At 38.7% G+C, this 19,163-nt stretch overlaps 1 protein-coding gene across 3 annotated transcripts in view; it reads left to right on the top strand.

Annotated features, from left to right (window-relative positions):
• The window catches only part of LOC124613177 (uncharacterized aarF domain-containing protein kinase 5), a 171,059-nt gene that overhangs the window by 145,869 nt on the left and 6,027 nt on the right, over nt 1-19,163 (top strand). The window contains exon 9 of one of the 3 annotated variants that reach the window (XM_047141815.1): nt 10,459-10,636. The exons of 1 other annotated variant lie outside the window; for it this stretch is intronic. In XM_047141815.1, coding sequence (XP_046997771.1) covers nt 10,459-10,636 — 178 coding nt within the window. Of the gene's footprint in view, nt 1-10,458; nt 10,637-19,163 lie in introns of those variants that run through there. One more of the 3 variants, XM_047141816.1, reaches the window with a different exon arrangement.

Here is a 19,163-nt window from a genome sequence, read left to right as displayed (position 1 = left end):
CCTTGTTTAGGTACTGGAACTCCCGCCCACCCACCCAGCCCCCCCCCCCCCCCCACCCTTGTTACTTTGTGATTAATAATACATAGCATTGTAGGTTGTTGCGCTGGAAGTGCCATTGAAGGTTGCAACTAACAAGAATGTTTTTTGGCATAAAGGATTATGGCTGTACACAAAGCATAATATTCTCGGCTAACTTTGTAAATGGGGACTTAGTAGAAGGCCATCAAGTCTTTTTTCAGTCCATTCTTACACACTTTTTTTTCACTACTAAATCAGAGGAGGCCAAATTATGAAACACAAGAGATATTCTTCACAATATTTTCTGTTGCTGTAAACAACGTAACCAGCTTGAGAGGGGGTGGGGGGGGTGGAAAATGGAAAAAAAAAAAACTTCTTTCTCTCTCTCTCGTTCTGGGGTGTTACATGGAACCCTACTGTTACACTTCTTCAGCTTGTTGCAATGTGTGGGTGCCGGAAGTGTACTTTAATCTGTCCAAGCTACTAAATAACCTAATAACCTAAACGGGTTAGTGGTAACTCTTCTGTATTTTAAGTGCAATGTTTGTCTTATACAGCTTCAATTACAGTGATGGGTTAACAGACCTCATTGTACTTTGCAGTTCACATGTGGCTTGCTCTGACACTACCAATCGAGAGACTGACAGTTCTTATAACAACAAGCTGCAACATGCAAAGCATTCTGCTACAGTGAGGGAAGAGAGTTATTTGCCATCGCACCTTGCCAATGTCCGGATCTCACGTGACTTAAGACTTCTGCACAGACATTAAATGAGAGCATGTGTAATGGGACATTCTACACTTAACATCTATCTAACCTCCGTACTCACTTCTCATGAACATCTTTTGTCAGAAGTGGAACATGTTGCCGGCCGCGGTGGCCGAGCGGTTCTAGGCGCTTCAGTCCGGAACCGCGCAACCGCTATGGTTGCAGGTTCGAATCCTGCCTCGGGCATGGATGTGTGTGATGTCCTTAGGTTAGTTAGGTTTAAGTAGTTCTAAGTTCTAGGGGACTGATGACCTCAGATGTTAAGTCCCATTGTGCTCAGAGCTATTTGAACCATTTGGAACATATTATTCCCAAGAATCCCCTTTTACTCTCTCACACACACACACACACACACACACACACACACACACACACACTCTCTCTCTCTCTCTCTCTCTCTCTCTCTCTCTCTCTCTCTCTTTGCCTTGTAGACTTTTTACCGTAACTATTCAGTTACAGTTGAGGCTTCAGAGGTTATAAGAAAGAATAGAAAATATATGTTTTATTTTTTACCATAGGAAACATTGTGTACCAATTTTAAAGTTTTCATGTACATCAGTCATATTTTAAGTTCACTGTTCTCCATTTTAATAGTTCAGCAAAGTTTGTGAGGAACATATTTGTTGAACTGATCTCTTGGATATCTAACTTGATAAATCTTTTAATGGATAGTTTTAAAGTAGCAAGGAAGCAGGCAGCTCCTGCGTACTGTAATTTTGCATATGTTCATATGGTGTTAATGAGGATGTGCGTGTTACCTACAGCTTGATTGAATCGTCCTTTACATCTGTGGTTAATGTTCTTGGTTTCCATTGAGAGAAATGAAGTAGAAATCCTTATATGATCTTAGTGATGTAGGTTTTGTGCCTTCCCTAAATCACTACAGGCAAGTCTTGGGATCGTTATGGTTCCTGCAGTTAGGTATGGCCAATTTCTTCTCCATCCCTTTTCAGCCGGTGTAACATTTCAACTCCAATGACTTTGTTGTCAATAAGATATTAAACTAAAGCCTTCCTTCCTTTTGGTGATATTATTTTAAAGTGCTGGAAGCTGTACCTCTGCTAGATTGGCATCTGGGGCTAATAGAACAAATACCATCCACAGCATCGGCACAGAAGCTTTCCATCATTTCATTCCATCAGGAACTGACTATGAAGCTTTCCTATTAAATCAGTAAAATCCCAATCTCTTCAGCCTTCAGAATTGTACTCATCTGCCAGCAGGGGGCATCTATAAGATTGTTTGAAATTAGTGAAACTATAATGTAGTAGCTTGATTTTCTAATTTCCTGTACTACAGTGGATTGTGTACAGCAGCGTTATCTCCAAAGATTTGCAGCAGCCTGCTATGACATTCCCTGTAGTTTTCTTGTATGTGATATCTTCATTGTTGAGAGTGGGGAATGGGTGGTTTTAGTTGAAAGGGAAAATAACTTGAGGTCTGTCAAGCCAAACCTCTTGGTTATTTACAATGGATGAAGTCTCCCCTGCTCTGTTCAAAACTGGGTGTAATCCTCTGGCGGAAGCACCCTCTTCCCATCTATGGGTCCTTTTCAAGTGAGGTGCCCCACAAATGAGAATTGAATTGATCCTGCATTGTACGGTGGAAACTGCCATGTAGTGTGGAGCAACTTTTTTTTGCATGCAAATCTGGACACATATCTGGGTTTTGTTTAAGTTTCTGATCAATTGTACATATGAGACCATGAGGTTTGCAGGAATGAATACCCAATTAATTGTTTTGAGGTGCGAGGTGCCATTATCTGTGGTTAAGATTCATGAAACCTCTCTCTCTCTCTCTCTCTCTCTCTCTCTCTCTCCCCCCCTCCCCTCCCCTCCCCTCCCCCTCCCCCCCCCCCCCTGCCCCCTCGCATTCTCCTAATTTGATGCCACGTGGTGGACAAGAATGCCTAGTCCATGAACTGCAGAAGAAGAAGAAGAATTCTTGCATTCTGAGAAAGTCCTAAATAAAGTCATTTCTCTTAGATCTGGTGCCAGCCAGAGTGGCCAAGTGGTTCTAGGCGCTACAGTCTGGAGCCGCGCGACCGCTACGGTCGCAGGTTCGAATCCTGCCTCGGGCATGGATGTGTGTGATGTCTTTAGGTTAGTTAGGTTTAAGTAGTTCTAAGTTCTAGGGGACTGATGACCACAGTAGTTAAGTCCCATAGTGCTCAGAGCCATGTAGCTCTGGTCTCATGCACATGCACATAAATTTTAAGGAGGATTTGGGTTGCCCTGAATGTTGCAGATTGTGCCCATATTGAACTAGTGAACGACTTCACTGAAAAGCTTGTCTGATCTTTTGACATGTCTTCAGTCTTAAAAATGACACTGAATGCTCTGTTCTTGGCCATACCTCGAGGCTGCTAGTGACTTCTCATTACAGTGTGGTTGTTTCAGATCACATATTTGTGGAAGATAAAAGTAGAGCCTGTGTGATATCTGCAGCAGTAACAAGTCCTGTAACTAAAGCTGCACATATCAATATAAAGTACCCAAACTAGAGAATGTCTTCTGCAATGACAAGTTGCTATATAGTTGTCAGTGATGTGGCATGCTCTGTGGGAAATTTTTCAACATCTCTGTTGACAAATCATTTCCTCCTAATAAGAGCCATGTGTGCACTTGAAGGGGTGCAGCTCACTACTTCAGCACATCGCAAATGTGTTCTATAAGATTTATGTCTGGAAACTACACTTACCTGTCCATGCTATGGGTATCCTGGCCTGTGCAAAATTTATCCACCAGATCAGCTCAATGTGGATGAGCATTATTATCTATGACTAAGAAGCAGCTGCACCTCTGAGAAGTTGGACTAAGGTACCAGGTGGTTATAACTAAAGAGCAGCTACTCGCAAAGGTTCACTGTGGGCAGTAATTATCATGTGGCAGCGAAAAATTGTAGACATTCTAATGTATTAATGCAGAACCAATATACATTGGGGAAAAAATAGTTCCAATTTTGGCCACCAGGTACAAATCTGACACTGTGAATGCAAGAAAGATGTATAGAAATGTTCCTGTATATAACAGATTATGAGTGAGACGTGGGCAGGAAAGGCCAAACAGTGAGAAAGGCCATAATATATACATCGTTATTAACAGCTGTTTACACAATTTCTTCAATGTGAACACCGGAAATGTTGACGAGACGCTGTACAATACCAGATTTGCGCTTGGTCACTAAAATCGGAATTGCTGTAATTTTTTCCCAGTGTAAATTGGTTCTGCATTAATACATTAGAATAGCTACCATATTTCTACCTCAATGAAGTAATAATAATCCTCTAATCACTAACAAAATTGTGAAGCTTTGTCATCTCATAGAAAATCATGCGTCGCTACTCTCAGGATCCCACCGTCAACAAACAGGATTTTGTCACAATTTTTCTGTTGTTGTCCTGGCTCCCACTTTGCCCTCTAGACAAGTATGACAGTGAATCTGTGAAAATTAGGGTTCGAAGTAACCATTTCAGAAAAAGTGTTCAAGTAGCACAGTCAACTGCAGATATTGTTGTTGCATTGCTTCAAGTGTGTGCTGTTGGCTTATGTGTTCCGTGTATTGAAATTGTTGGGACATAGGTTTTAGAAGCTTTTGTATACATAGCCTGCTTGGGTGCAGCTTCATAAATAGTGAATTGATGTAGCCTCATCGTACCATAGGTTGTAAATGTTGGACATTCAGTCTTCATTGTGAGGCTCAGATGTACTGTCTTATGGCTTGCTGTAGTTGAATGCATGATTAACAAGTCAGGATGCATTGTAGGTTAATGGCAAAGGGATTAATTTGGTATCGTGTAGTTCCATGATAACAGATTGAAGTTTTACTCACCCTACTGATGTCTGGAGTCATCAACAAGAATGACTTCCCTGAACATGAACATGACATCACTTGCTATATCATCTCATAATATGACTTCCTAGTATGTATGAATGATAAGTCATCTCCATTCTGATGCAGGTAGCTGATGTGTGAAACACTATATGCAAATATCATATGTGATATTGGATGGATAGCCATAGTACATGATTTGAGTCTGTTAGTCCATTTTGTGTAGATACCATTAAAAACTAATGCTTATTATGTCCAGCTTGCCTGAAATGATGAGCAATGGCATTCTCCCGATAGATACAAGTATATCGTACTGGGGCCTACAGTAACCTAAAGTTTCAAGCATTTAATGCACACCTCATCTTTTGCAGCCTGTACCAACCTTGAACAGCTCTCACTTATTAAGCAGTATGTACAGGGTGTACTTCCGCTGCTCGTGGTCTCGCGGTAGCGTTCTCGTTTCCCGAGCACGGGGTCACGGGTTCGATTCCCGGCGGGGTCAGGGATTTTTCCTGCCTCGAGATGACTGGGTGTTGTTGTTGTCGTCTTCATCATCATCGTTCATCCCTATCACAGTCGAAGGAAGGCAATGGCAAACCACCTCCACTAGGACCTTGCCTAGTAAAGTGATGGGGGTCTCCCGCATTGTTCCCCTATGCTCTGTAAAGCAGCATGGGACTTCATTTCCATTTTTCCATTACAGGGCGTACATAAAGTCCAGGAACACTTTCAATTATTTATTGCACAAGAACCAAACATTGTTCAGATATGATACATGTGTCATTTTGATGATGAAGAGAAACCGTGAAAGGTTTTTCATGTATACCACCACAGCATAGTTTGGTAATTTGCCAATAGTCAGCACTAGTTGCAAATGTGGCGAGTTCAGGTGTGGAGCGACCTTTCTGTGTGTTGGAGTTTGACAAAAACAAGTGTGCTACAGCTGTTCAACGGGTGTTTAGAACCAAGTGTGGTAAGAAGCCACCAACAAGGAAGGCCATTTATCACTGGCACAACAAATTTGTTACGAAAGGTTGCTTGTGCCCGGCAAAGAGAAATTGACGTCTCAGTGTGAGTTAAGTGAATGTGGAGCACGTACGAGAGACATTAATAAGGAGTTCAAAGAAATCGGTGTGTCGTACATACCGTGAACTCGAAATGGCTCCAATGACAGTGTGGAAAGTCCTGTGACAGAAACTGTCTATGAAATCATTCAAATCATGAAGTTCGTGGGTACCTGAAAACGGAGCTGCCGCATCGATAGATCGGCCATGCTACAGAAGGGGACAGCTGTTTCATGAAATGGCCTGCCTGATCACCAGATCTCACTCCATGTGACTTTTTTCTGTGAGGACACATTAAAGATCTGGTGTATGTACCATCTCTACCACTTGATGTAGCAGAGCTCTGGGAGAGAATATGGGAAGTGACTGCCACAGTCGACGATGCTATGCTGGGATGGGTATGGCAAGAATTGGATTACTGTATTGACATCTGCTGGGTCACTCGTGGTTCGCACATCAAATGTTTGTAAAATGAACTTTAAGAGTTCTCTTCAAAATGAAATATGTAAGATATCTGTACAATGTTTAGTTCTTGTGCAATAAATAATGGAAAGTGTTCCCGGACTTTATATACATCCTGTATTTTGCCCGACACTTCATCTCTGGCTGCCATTTTTCATCTACTGCTGTATAAAAGTTTCATCTAGACTTCTCCATATATTACAATCTTACTTTGTCCTGCTGGTTTTCTGAAGTAATTAACCCATCTTGTGTTAGTTGACTTTCTATGTTATTTCTTTCCATGTAGGAAATGTCTGCATGTGCTATGCATCACAGTGAATTTGTGCAGTTTCTGTATGCTGATTTTACGTAGTCAATAAACAACAAGTGAATGTGTGGATGTTTTCATAGCATTTTTGATGCCATTTGGAACAAACAAAATGAATTGTGACTTGTTTATTCATTGATGAAAAGAGTAAGTGGTAAGAAAATTGTGCACAATGAGAGCTGTAAACATTATAGATATACTGAATGAAACTGAAGTGAAACAATGTGAACATCATTCCATTGCGAGCAAAATTTTCGTCTTCCCAATAGCAGTCAATACACTGATTACTGATGTAACATGAAAGAATGCACTGTGTAGCACTGTTTATATACTGACGATGTAATTTATATTACAATGTGACAATAGTGACAGTTCATGATGTTACCGTATTTACTCGAATCTAAGCCGCACTTTTTTTCCGGTTTTTGTAATCCAAAAAACCGCCTGCGGCTTAGAATAGAGTGCAAAGCAAGTGGAAGTTCTGAAAAATGTTGCTAGGTGCCGCCACAACTAACTTCTGCCGTCGAATATATGTAGCGCTACAGAGGCATCCTTTGTAGGCACAAAGATAAATACTGGCGCCAAAACCTATGCGTCAGTAAATAAAACTTAAAAAACAAATTGGAAGACGAGCTTTTTTTCTCCACCCGAGTTTCGACCACTGCATTTTCATACATTATCCAACAAAGTAAATACAAATTCCGTATTGTTTATCTTCGAATGTAGCAGAATTTCAATGTACTACGAAAATCCGACTGGCAAGACTGGGATTTTTGTCAATATGGCCAACTCTACGTTCTGAATTTTTTCCTACCTGTGAGAAGAGATGGTTGCTAATAGGAACCTGATGAAATGTGAATCACATGCAGTATTCTCTTCACCATAAGAATAATACGAATATAAACATTTTGCCATGTATTCTTTCGTGTTTGCTTCTATCTCATTTAAATCCTGTCTGCCTAATAAACTACGAAACTAGAGTGAGACAACAGCAAACGTGGAAGAATATACGTACTGTGTCATGTTTATATTCGTATTACTCTTATGCCTAATAGTGATACAGTCAGAAATGAAGCACGGCAACTGACTAGATTTTTAAATCTAAGATGACTAATTTCTGTGCAGAATTTGATGTACTAAAGAAGCGGCTGCAAAGATTTTCAAACGGAGAAAAATTTTCGCCAAACTCTCGTTCAGAACATGTTCTATCATACGCAGTTTATTATTTGGTTCTTGTTGATCATTATCAAAGAAAGCACCAGTGTAAGTAACAACAAATAGCAGTCTCTTGCCATTGTTTTGCTAATGAGACGATTCCTCTCTTTTCTTAATTGTAGGCGGCGGTAGCGCGCACAAAAGCAAGCCATGCCGCGAGCAGCGACAGGCCGTAAACATGCACTATCAGAATGCGATAAACAATGCATGACACAGTATAGTAATGCATTTTCAGCTTAGAGTGAAGTAAACACCTATAACAAAGAGAATGGCACTTATCAGATCAAAGCAAAATAAGCAATCGATTCAAACCAGACGAAGCGCGTGAAAAAGGAAGGGTATCCGTATAAATACGGACGGAGCGCCTGACGCATAGCAATCGCTACCTGGTAAAGCTTAACTGCTAAGCTTACAACTCGAACCAAACTACTGTAGCTGTATCGTCATTCATTCGACCTAAATTGTGTCTCATATTACAATGGACCAACTTTGTTACGATTTGGAGGTTCGGCCTAAAACTTTTCTCTCCCCTTGAATTTCGAGGCTCAAATTTCAGGTGCGGCTTAGATTTGGGATTTTTTTTTTTTTCCTTTATTTCGAGGCTCATTTTTCAGGTGCGGCTTAGATTCGAATGCGGCTTAGATTCGAGTAAATACGGTATTATCTGACATCAGTGATTTTATATTCATCTAATATATTACGATGTGACAACAGAGACAGATTCATGATTTTATTATCTGACATCAGTGATTTTATATCCACCTAATATGGTGCTGTAAATGCTTTTAAGAACCTGATGACGGTCAGTCAACGGAAAGTGGTTGTATAAATGAAGATTGTGTCAGCAGCTAAAAAGTGGCAACCATGATATTTTTCAGAGTGAATAAAACATTTGTAAAAAGTCTTATTTGATCGCTTCTGTTTTCAAGCACACGTTATTATCCTTCATTGCATGACTGCACTGATTACGTTGTTTGATGTGTGCTTTTTCTGTGGATTGTAGCTACAGGGTGGACAAAATACAACTGGCCTGGAAGATATTTACAATAAGACTGGAGCAATGCTTTCTGACAGTTATGGTTTTTTTCACTACATGTTTTGTGTAATTTTGCTACAAAGTTCTACACTGCAGACTTTGCTGGAGGTTTTGGCAAAACACTTCCAGTCTTGAAACTTTTGTCCAAACAGTTCTGCAGATTTTCCTCAAATTATGCTTTTTGTTGTGTTAAACTGGTCACTAAAAACGCCTTCTTTTCCCACTTACTCAAATGTATTGGCACAGCAAAGTACTCATGACACGGCATGTGGAAGATGTGCATGCACAGACATGTGACAGAAATTGATTGGTGCATCGAAATCATGGTTTCCGACATTTTCTCTGATGGACAGTTTGCCTGTTGATTAACGAAGGCCAGTTCTGTGTCAGTCGTATAAATATTTTCTGGATCAGCTTTATGATGAGATTTCCATAGGGTACCTACCAATTAGGGCCTGTACCAATGTATCATATTTCATTTTCACACATTGTCTTGTGTGTGTGTGTGTGTGTGTGTGTGTGTGTGTTTTGCATAATGTTTAGAGTGGGTATTGCCTTCAGTGCCACAACACACACACACACACACACACACACACACACACACACACAAGTCCTATGCTGTTAAACATTAGTAGAATTATTTTAGTTTCACTTGATTTGTTGTGCATGGACACATCTTTTGATAATTATGCAGAATATGTATTTGAAACTTCCTGCAGGTTAAAACTGTGTGCCGGACTGAGACTTGAACTCGGGACCTTTGTCTTTCGCGGGCAAGTGCTCTACCATCTGAGCTACCCTAGCACGACTCACGACCCTTCCTCACAGCTTCAATTCCGCCAGTACCTCATCTTCTACCTTCCAAACTTCATAGAAGCTCTCATTCTGGAAACATCCCCCAGGCTGTGGCTAAGCCATGTCTCTGCAATATCCTTTCTTCGAGGGGTGCTAGTTGTGCAGGTTCGCAGGAGAGCTTCTGTGACGTTTGGAAGTTAGGAGACGAGGTACTGGCGAATTGAAGCTGTGAGGACATGTCATGAGTCGTGCTTGGGTAGCTCAGATGGTAGAGCACTTGCCCGCGAAAGGCAAAGGTCCTGAGTTCGACTCTCGGTCTGGCACACATTTTTAATCCGTCAGGAAGTTTCATATCAGCACACACTCCACTGCAGAGTTAAAATTTCAGTATAGATTTTTTTTGTCTATTTTTTTCATTATCAATGGCAAAAATGAGCTGAAGTCTGATTCTGAACTTTGAATTTCGCTAAATATTTTTTTGTCCATATATTGTAATATGTTTTTGTCTGTATTTGTATTTTGTTTTGTATTCACCTGTAAAATGTGTTGTCCATTTTCCTCATGTTTGCAAGATTGCCATTTTAAACCATTCTTCTTTACAAATTTGTCCTATCTTTCAAGTAAACTTCCAAAATAAACCTGTAATTGTTCATGGAGATGATATCTGATGCTACATCATTAGCCAAAATCAGCACTGTTAACAGTTTCTGTAGGACTTAACCATTAATCAATTCTTTTTTAAATACCGAATTAGCAGTGACAGCTCTTCAAAAGAAACCTGTAAGTTAACAAAAAAAGTGTATTCACTTCCAAATTTTAGTATTTTATACACCTCCTCTCTGTACTCATGGAATTTTTATTTACTTTTTTTTTTAATTTTTTGTGACAAATAATTGAGCTAAAAATGTTAACATTGGTGACATATAAGATTCAGTATAATTTGCCTTATTATTTATTACAGACTATGAACAGTTATCTGAAATTCTAACACAGAGGCCACTAAGGATGTCAAACTATGTATTGAAAGTGAGTCTTAGTGATGATGATATGAAATACATGACAGAAGTAGCTCGTAAAAAATTTGACAAAATAATGACAGCTCTCCGAACGATGCCAAACTCTATGCTATTAGTAATCCGGTATGTTGGCCTTAATGTGTAACAATTTTTTTATAATGTCATTAGACATTAATTTGTGTATAAAGACGTTCTAGCAATGGGTATTATATCTACATCGAGAAATAAATTTTTATGTTTCTTTTGATGAAGTGAAATGAATTTGAATTAAGTAATGACAATTATGACTTTGTTTATTGGTTTACGTATTACTATGTTTATTTATCATTGTAAATGTTCTCACATGGGAGTTGTAGATATCATAGCATTAGTCTTCCTTCTTGTTTTTTGCTTTCAATAATGTTCTGTGATGTTGTAAGCAAACTGGACATGAACATGGAAGTGCAGTAATTAATTTTTCATTTGAACTCAGCTTATTATTTCCAAGAGGTTACAGATAAAGAGCTGGAGGGGGCAAGATATATTTTCTATAGTCGTCATCTGAACAGAGAATACTATATTGAAATTTTTAACTCTTTCTGATGAGAAATCATATGTGTGTGAGGTTTATTGTGATGTGGACTAGCTTTTTGCAGTTTTGATGAGAGAATAGTTGGTAGCAGAGTGATCCTTAAAAAAAGGTAGGTAGGGAGGTATGTAGGTAGGTAGGTACAGATATGTGGAAGAGTTGAGCAGTCACATCATCTGGCAAAGATTTGTCCCTTGTCATTTGTAGCTACAAGCAAGCAGGACAGCCATTTCTGTTGTGTACAACATTTTTATTGTTTTTGGAATGAAGGAACATGAAATACCTTCTGAAATTTTGACTAGAATCTGTGCACACATTGCTGATGCTGTCCTACCTGTCACCCAAGTCAAAGGGAACCAACAATTTTTCAGTGGTTATGATGTTGTTGTACCTTTGTACCTAAAACTCACTAAAGCCATCTGCAGTTGAGTATCATTAATGAAAATATAGTTGCTGTTCCAAACGTTTTAGAACATGATCAATTGAATTTATGTTCTAAGGGTCTCATTTGAGGTTGATTTGCCCATTGCAAGTGTCAACGGTGTTCTAAGGAAATATATTAGTTGTCCCAAGATGTCAGCATAATGGGTCCCGCATCATTTTTGAGAGGCATAATGAAATATTCTTTTAGTGTTTTTAGTCAATTTTAGGGAGAAGGAGAGGAATCTTTGTAGCAGATTGCAAATTGCTCTAATATACAGTATAACACTAAATACTGGAGGACTTTTAGATTGTACAACCAGTGTTATGCCTCACTGTTGGTCAAACAATTTCTGTGCCCAACCACCTAGTCTGATGGTGACTTTTAGTGGCATTCACGCACTTGCATTCTTTGTGGCTAGTATCCCAGAAAAGTGCTCACTGCATCACACCATGAAGAACAGTTTCACAAATATCTTGCAGACTCTAACAATGGTGTCTGTTAATAAAATGATTACTGTGTTGTCTGTAATACAACTTTTATCAGGCCCAAGTGACTGGATGCAAAAGATTCTTTGCATTAATATCACACACACAAATTAAAAACAAAAAAATGTTTTGGGGCTTTTGCTACTAATTTAGCTTGGTTACATAAAATTGTGATGGCAAGCATTATAATTGTCATTGTTACGGACAAGTTAATTTGTTGAGTACCAGTTACACAGTGTCCCAGCCAGTTCATGAAAAATGTTGTTCATTCTCGAAAAATTCCACTGTTGGTATTAGCATTTTGATTAGTTCCAATGCTTGTATTTGATGCAAATGCAGTGTAAAACAGTTCAATTTAACATATTTGTTAAAAGGAGTTAAGTCCAGGACTTTCTTATGTAATGTCTGCATCTACATCCAAACTCCACAAGCCACTGTATGGTATGTGACAGAGGGTAACCTGTACCATTATTAGTCATTTTCTTCTCTGTTCCACTCACAAATAGAGTGAAGGAGAAATGACTGTTTATGTGCCTCCTTATGAGCCATAATCTCTCTAATCATATTTTCATGGTCTGTACGCAAAAAGTACGTTGACAGCAATAGAATCCATCTACAGTCAGCCTCAGATGCTGGTTCTCTAAATTTTCCCAATAGTGCTCCACGAAAAGAACGTTGCCTTCCCTTCAGTGATTCCCATTTGAGTTCCCGAAGCATTTACTTAATACTTGCATGTTGTTCAAACCCATCCGTTACAAATCGAGCAGCCCACTTCTGAATTACTTCAATGTCTTCCTTTAATTTGAGCTTGTGCGGATCCCAATCAAAAAGTACTCAACAATGGGTTGCATAAGTGTCCTGTATGTGGTCTGCTTTACAGATGAACCACACTTTCTTAAAATTCTCCTAATAAACCAAAGTTGACCATTCCCTTTCCCTATCACAGTCCTTATGTGCTCATTCCACTTTGTATTACTTTGCAGTGTTATGTCTAGATATTTAATTGACGTGTCATGATTTTTTCCATACACCACAGGATCATCAGCAAATAGCTGCAGATTGCTGCTTACCCTGTTTGCCAGATCTTTTATGTGTACAGAAAATAACAGCAGTTCTATATAACCCTTCTGCCAGTAGGTGCATTATATCGAAGTTATTATTGATGGAAGTTTGCAACATCCCACATGATCGGGCAGTGTATACCTGCCTTACGAGCCATGTAGGTATTAGAGCTTCACACAGTATTGTGCCATCTGTCTTACTTCATACCACAGTATGCTAATAATTTCATTGTCTTGCATATCAAAGTTGCTCCACCTGCTGACAATGATGCTTACTGGATGCAGTAAAAACTTTCTAACTGCTGCAGAATTACATTTTTCATTATAAGCCTTGGCAGTGACAGTAACTAGTTCTTGTAGGAATCGTTTCAATTGTTTTTATGATATCTCTGCCACATTTGCTTCATGTATCGGGAGTAAAATGGCACAGTCATTAAGGCAGTGGACATGCGATAAGGGGAACAGGATTCAAACCCCTGTCAGGCTGTCCGAACTTATGTTTACTCTTATTTTCGTCAATTTCTGCGGGAATTGAAAAGGACAAAACCTGTTTCTTCTGTCATCCTTGTCCAGTTCCATCTCTAATAATACTACCACTGACAGCACATTAAACTATAACTTACTTATTATTTAGTTTGTACTTGGAGGTAGCCTTCTGTTAGGCTATTTTAAGGCAAATAACACCATTCTTGAAGAAATGTTTGTAGTTGAATTGTAAATATTATTATTTTAAAATTACTTGACTTGTAATTAAAATCTCATTAAATGATTTTAAACTAATAAATATAGAAAAAAATTGTGTCTCTTACAAATACAAAGTGATCCCTAAAGGGCTGTGGAAACTAGTTTTTGGAATCATATGTTCCTTCATTCATTAAAACTGGGGAAGTACAGCGGAAGCACATCATTGAAAGATATGTGGAAAAATGCTCAGTACTCCTTGGCTGTGTTTTGCCAGATGAACAACACAGGTTCTGAAAGATAGTGTTTTAGTTTAGTTTTGTACAAATGCCTGTCTTTTTTCATGTGCTAGCACTTCCTCAAAATTATGTTCTTGGACCCATTGAGATATATGTCATTAATTGCATGTGATGTTTAAGATTTAGGAAGACTTGTTGCTTGATAGGGACTTTTAGATTCTTCTTTTGAAAAGCTAAGTGTGTTAATGACGATGCTACGCCAAACCTATATAGTAGTCTGTGTTTGCAATTTTTAGAAGTGAGAAACTTGTAGTACCTCAGGTGCATTTGACATATACTTGGTATGGCTATTATGTGTAAAAGTGCCACAAGTGAATTTTACATATACTTCGGACGGCTGTCATGCATAAATGACAAAATATAAAAAAAAATTTGAAGACTAGCAGATATGGCAGAGGACTTTAAGGGGAAAGAGACATTTCTACTGCTGCATTGCAGTTGGGCAAGACATTTGGTCAATACCATCTTCTCATTTGAAGTGTTCTGTATAAAATGATAAGAGCTTCACATATGATTACGTAAGCATTTCACTGTATCAAGGTTAGACTGTTTGTGGAAACTTGTAAAGCCAGAAACAAAGCCAGCCTGTACAAAAAGGCCTATAGGCCACCTGCTGGCAGCATTTCTTTTCAGCTATTTCACTCTTAGTTGGTCTTCTGTTTCTGTTATTATGTTAAGTCATTGATAGCATTCTCCATTTCCTAATTACTCAGACACACATATCCAGATCTCTTATGTGAAGCCAATTTTCCTAAAAATACTCATATTTTGGTGTTGTTATTACAGAATATTAAAAATTAGTTAATTTGTTTCACTTGTGTGTAGATAATGATGATCTATCATTATCCTTGATTAATAATGTGGAAAGAAATGGATTGCTACTTACCGTAAAGAAGACATGTCAAATCACAGACAAGCACAATTAAGACATTCACATATAGCTTTTGGCATAGCCTTTGTCAGTAAGAGAGAGTTACACATGCACCATTCACACACACTAGCAAGCACACATGCACATTAACTCCAGCATCTCAGGCCGGAATATGGCTGGCTGTATTCCAGCCTGAGATTCTAGAGTTGGCAGTCATGTGTCCATGATGTGTGCTTGCTTGTGTATGTGAATGGTGTGTATTTGTGTGTGTCTTTTACTGATAAAGGCTATAGTCGAAAGCTAAATGAGAGTGTCTTTTAATTGTGCCTGTCTGTGACTTGATGTGTCTTCTTTACAGTAAGTAGCAATCTGTCTTTTCCTACATAGTTGATATCCGTACCTGGAGTTTCCAGTGTTTGATTATCTCTGATTATTAATTCGCCTTAAGCAGTTGGCACCTTTCACATGTATAATGGTTTTCTTTTATTTAATGAAAGAAAAAATTGAAATATGGCACTGTCGTGAAAAAGCAATTTCCCCATTTCGATATTACAAAATACTGCTTCAGTGAACATAAGCCACACACAGTTACAGACTGTCATGAAGTTATTTGAATTATTAACAGCGTGCTAATGTACTAGCTGTTGCTGTAGCTGTGTGCCGTAATCTGTTTGTGGTATAAGGATGCATTGTTACATGAGGAGGCCTACTTACTTCCAGCAAAATAGTCATTATGACAATGCACAAATTAATGAAACGGGCATACAAGAAGTAAAACTTGATGGTTCACATATTGCAGAGGGAGGGACTTGAATGTCCAGAGAAATGGAATTCAAGTACATACATCTACACCTAAAAATATACTTCAGAGGCCACATTGCATGGTATGGCAGAGGCTAATTTGAATCGTTATTAGACACTTTCTCGATTATTTCAAGCATGAATGAAGCCAGGGACGAAATAACTGTAAACTCGTCACAGTATGCGCACTCAGCTATCCTACGTTATTGCTGTGGTCCTTATGCGTCATTCTTGACTACTAGCTCTCTAAATTTATCCAACAGGATTCTGCGAGAACATTATCACCTTTTGTCCTAGAAATTCTGATTCAATTTCTCTACATATAGACTGTATGTATTGCTTGTGAGTCTAGTACCAAATCTTTGATTTACGCTGAAGAGCCAAGGAAACTTGTATACCTGCCTAATATCGTGTAGGGGGCCCACGAACATGCAGAAGTACCGCAACACAACATGCCATGGACTCGACTAATGTCTGAACTAGTGGTGGAGGGAACTGACGCCATGAATCTTGCAGGGCTGTCCATAAATCTGCAAGTGTATGAGAGGGTGGACATCTCTTCTGAACAGTATGTTGCAAGGTATCCCAGATATGCTCAATATTGTTCATGTCTGTGGAGTTTGGTGGCCAGCAGAAGTGTGTAAACTCAGAAGAGTGTTCCTCGAGCCACTCTGTAGCAATTCTGGATGTGTGGGGTGTCATATTGTCCTTCTGGAATTGCCCAAGTCCATTGGAGTGCACAATTGACATGAATGGTTGCAGGTGATCAGACAGAATGTTTACGTACATGTCGCCTGTCAGAGTCGTATCTAGATGTATCAGAGGTCCTATATCAGTCCAACTGCACACGCCCCACACCATTACAGAACCTCCACCAGCTTGAACAGTCACCTGCTGACATACAGGGTCCATGGATTCATGAGGTTGTCTCCATACCCGTACACGTCCATCTGCTCGATACAGTTTGAAACGAGACTCGTCTGACCAGGCAACATGTTTCCAATCATCAACAGTCCAATGTTGGTGTTGACAGGCCCAGGCAAGGCGTAAAGTTCTGTGTTGTGCAGTCATCAAAGGCACACGAGTGGGCCTTCGGCTCCAAAAACCCATACTGATTATGATTCGGAGAATGGTTTGCACGCTGACACTTGTTGATGGCCCAGCATTGAAATCTGCAGCAATTTGCAGAAGGGTTGCACTTCTGTTGCGTTGAATGATTCTCTTCAGTCGTTGTTTGTCCCATTCTTGCAGGGTCTTTTTCTGGCTGCAGAGATTTGATGTCTTACAGGATTCCTGATATTCACAGTACACTTGTGAAATGATTGTACAGGTAAACTTCCACTTCATCGCTACCTCGGAGATGGTGTGTCCCATCGCTTGTGTGCTGACTATAACACCACATTCAAACTCACTTAAATCTTGATAACCTGGCATTGTAGAAGCATAACTGATCTAACAACTGCGCCATCACTTGTTGTTTTATATAGGCACCATATTCTGCCTGTATTTGAATACGCATGCGTATACCAGTTTCTTTGGCACTTTCGTGTATTTAGTGTCTGCTGTCATGCTGACTGTATAAGAACTCCCAATGCATGAGTGCTACTCTATAATTGGTGACATTAGCTTTTTACAGTTTACCAGACCCCAATCTACAAAACTTGAGTTTTGTATTTGCTTTCCCTGCTTTGCATTTTCGCATTTGGTATCACTTTAGACTATAATCTGCAGCTATTTAAGTGATGTTACAAACTTCAGAAGTTTATCGCTCATTATGTAATCAATTTCTGTCAACTTCCCTCTCTTTTCTATGGGCATTACCTTCCATTTCTCTGTATTAGGGGAGAGCTGCAGTGCATAACACCGAGTGGAAATACTGCCTATGCTTTCTGTACTTCTTTACAATAATTCCGCGACAATACTTTTCTGTAGACAACAGAATTGTCAGTGATTAATCTGATAGTGCTTTTGACCTAATGTGATAAATCATTCATGTATTTTTTGAACATAAACAGACTTGTTGTGCTTCCTTGGTGACAATCAGTGTCACTTTTGTTTCTGTTGTTCTGTCCAGTGTAATATTCTGTTATCTATTAGTCCCTATTTCTTTGAGCTGATCACATATTTGCATAAAAATTGAATCAGATTTCATCTTACTCATTCGAAAATGTAGACAGACAGAACCTACATGTTCTTCTTTATGTTAAATAGTGTGTGTGTGAAAAAGGTAAACTGTGTTTCAGACATTTTGTTTTTCCTGAGACCTTGCATGTTATTTGGAAGAAGTGTCTTTTTCTCCAGCAACATTATAATGCCTGAGTATGAAAAGTGGCCTAAGATCCAGCTGGCATTACTTGCCAGTAGGGATACTGGCAAGTAATTTTCCACATCCATTTATTTTACCCATTTTATAAACAGAAGTGACATGAACTTTGGCCAATCATATAGGACCATTTATTTTCAATAAACATGATCTAGGAAATTATCAATTTAGGAAAATAGCAATTGTGCAAAGTAGATCAATGTAAAATGGAAAAGGAATATCATTAATGCCTCGTTAACTTTGAGTCTCTGCCTAAAAGAACAAGAAATGGCATGTTCAAAATTGTAATCCATTAACATATGCTTAAATATGCTATTAGAGACTAATTTATCTGACACTAGGAAAAATAAAATGAGCTACTAATTCTTCTGAAACTTAATAATATGTATAAAGTGAAGTAATAAAATTCAGATGGATATGAATGAAGACACTTTATGCAGTGTCTCTCTATGAGGTGCATCATTAAACAAACAATATTGCATAGTTTGTAAACATTTTAATTATAAGCCTTTAGAAACTAGTGGAAAAATGTAGGTAAGGTAAGTACAGATTTACGTACTATATGCATTTGCCCACAGTAACTGCACACAAGTAAGAAGTCAGCAACCAAATGATATTTCATAACTAATCTGGTCCTTTCAGACTCTCCTCTACCTGGAGTGTCTCTTTGGTGACTTCCTTACCTAACATTCAGAATAGTATACTTTTTTTCCAAATTTTTCCTCTCTCTTTCCAGATGAAGGAACATTACAATTCTAAAAGACGGTGTGTACCAGTTTGCTGTTGCTCCCTGGTCAACAGTGTTCCCCTTCTCTCTTCTCCCTTATATTTAGTGCCATTTTGAAGACTGTTTACATAAATGATTATGGAAATGGTAATGATTTGGCAAACCCAACTGTAACAATAATTTTTGTTTTTTCAATAAATAATTTTATTTCTGAGGATGTGTTGAAAACGGGGAAACAGAACTTGTCCTAAAAACAAAACAGTGGCAGAAAAAACTATATAATATCAGTGAATATGATAAAATTTGTAGAGGTAACAACTTGCTGTACAGAGAAAGTGGGGAGGTATTGGCTAAGAACATAAACAAGGAGTTGAATCCATTATTTCTATTCTAATTTGTTCTTTTTTCCA

This window comes from Schistocerca americana, chromosome 4 (genome assembly GCF_021461395.2).
Source record: "Schistocerca americana isolate TAMUIC-IGC-003095 chromosome 4, iqSchAmer2.1, whole genome shotgun sequence".
Lineage (NCBI taxonomy): Eukaryota > Metazoa > Arthropoda > Insecta > Orthoptera > Acrididae > Schistocerca > Schistocerca americana.
The sequence above is the reverse complement of the archived record's forward strand: the minus strand, read 5'-3'. Positions and strand labels throughout refer to the sequence as shown.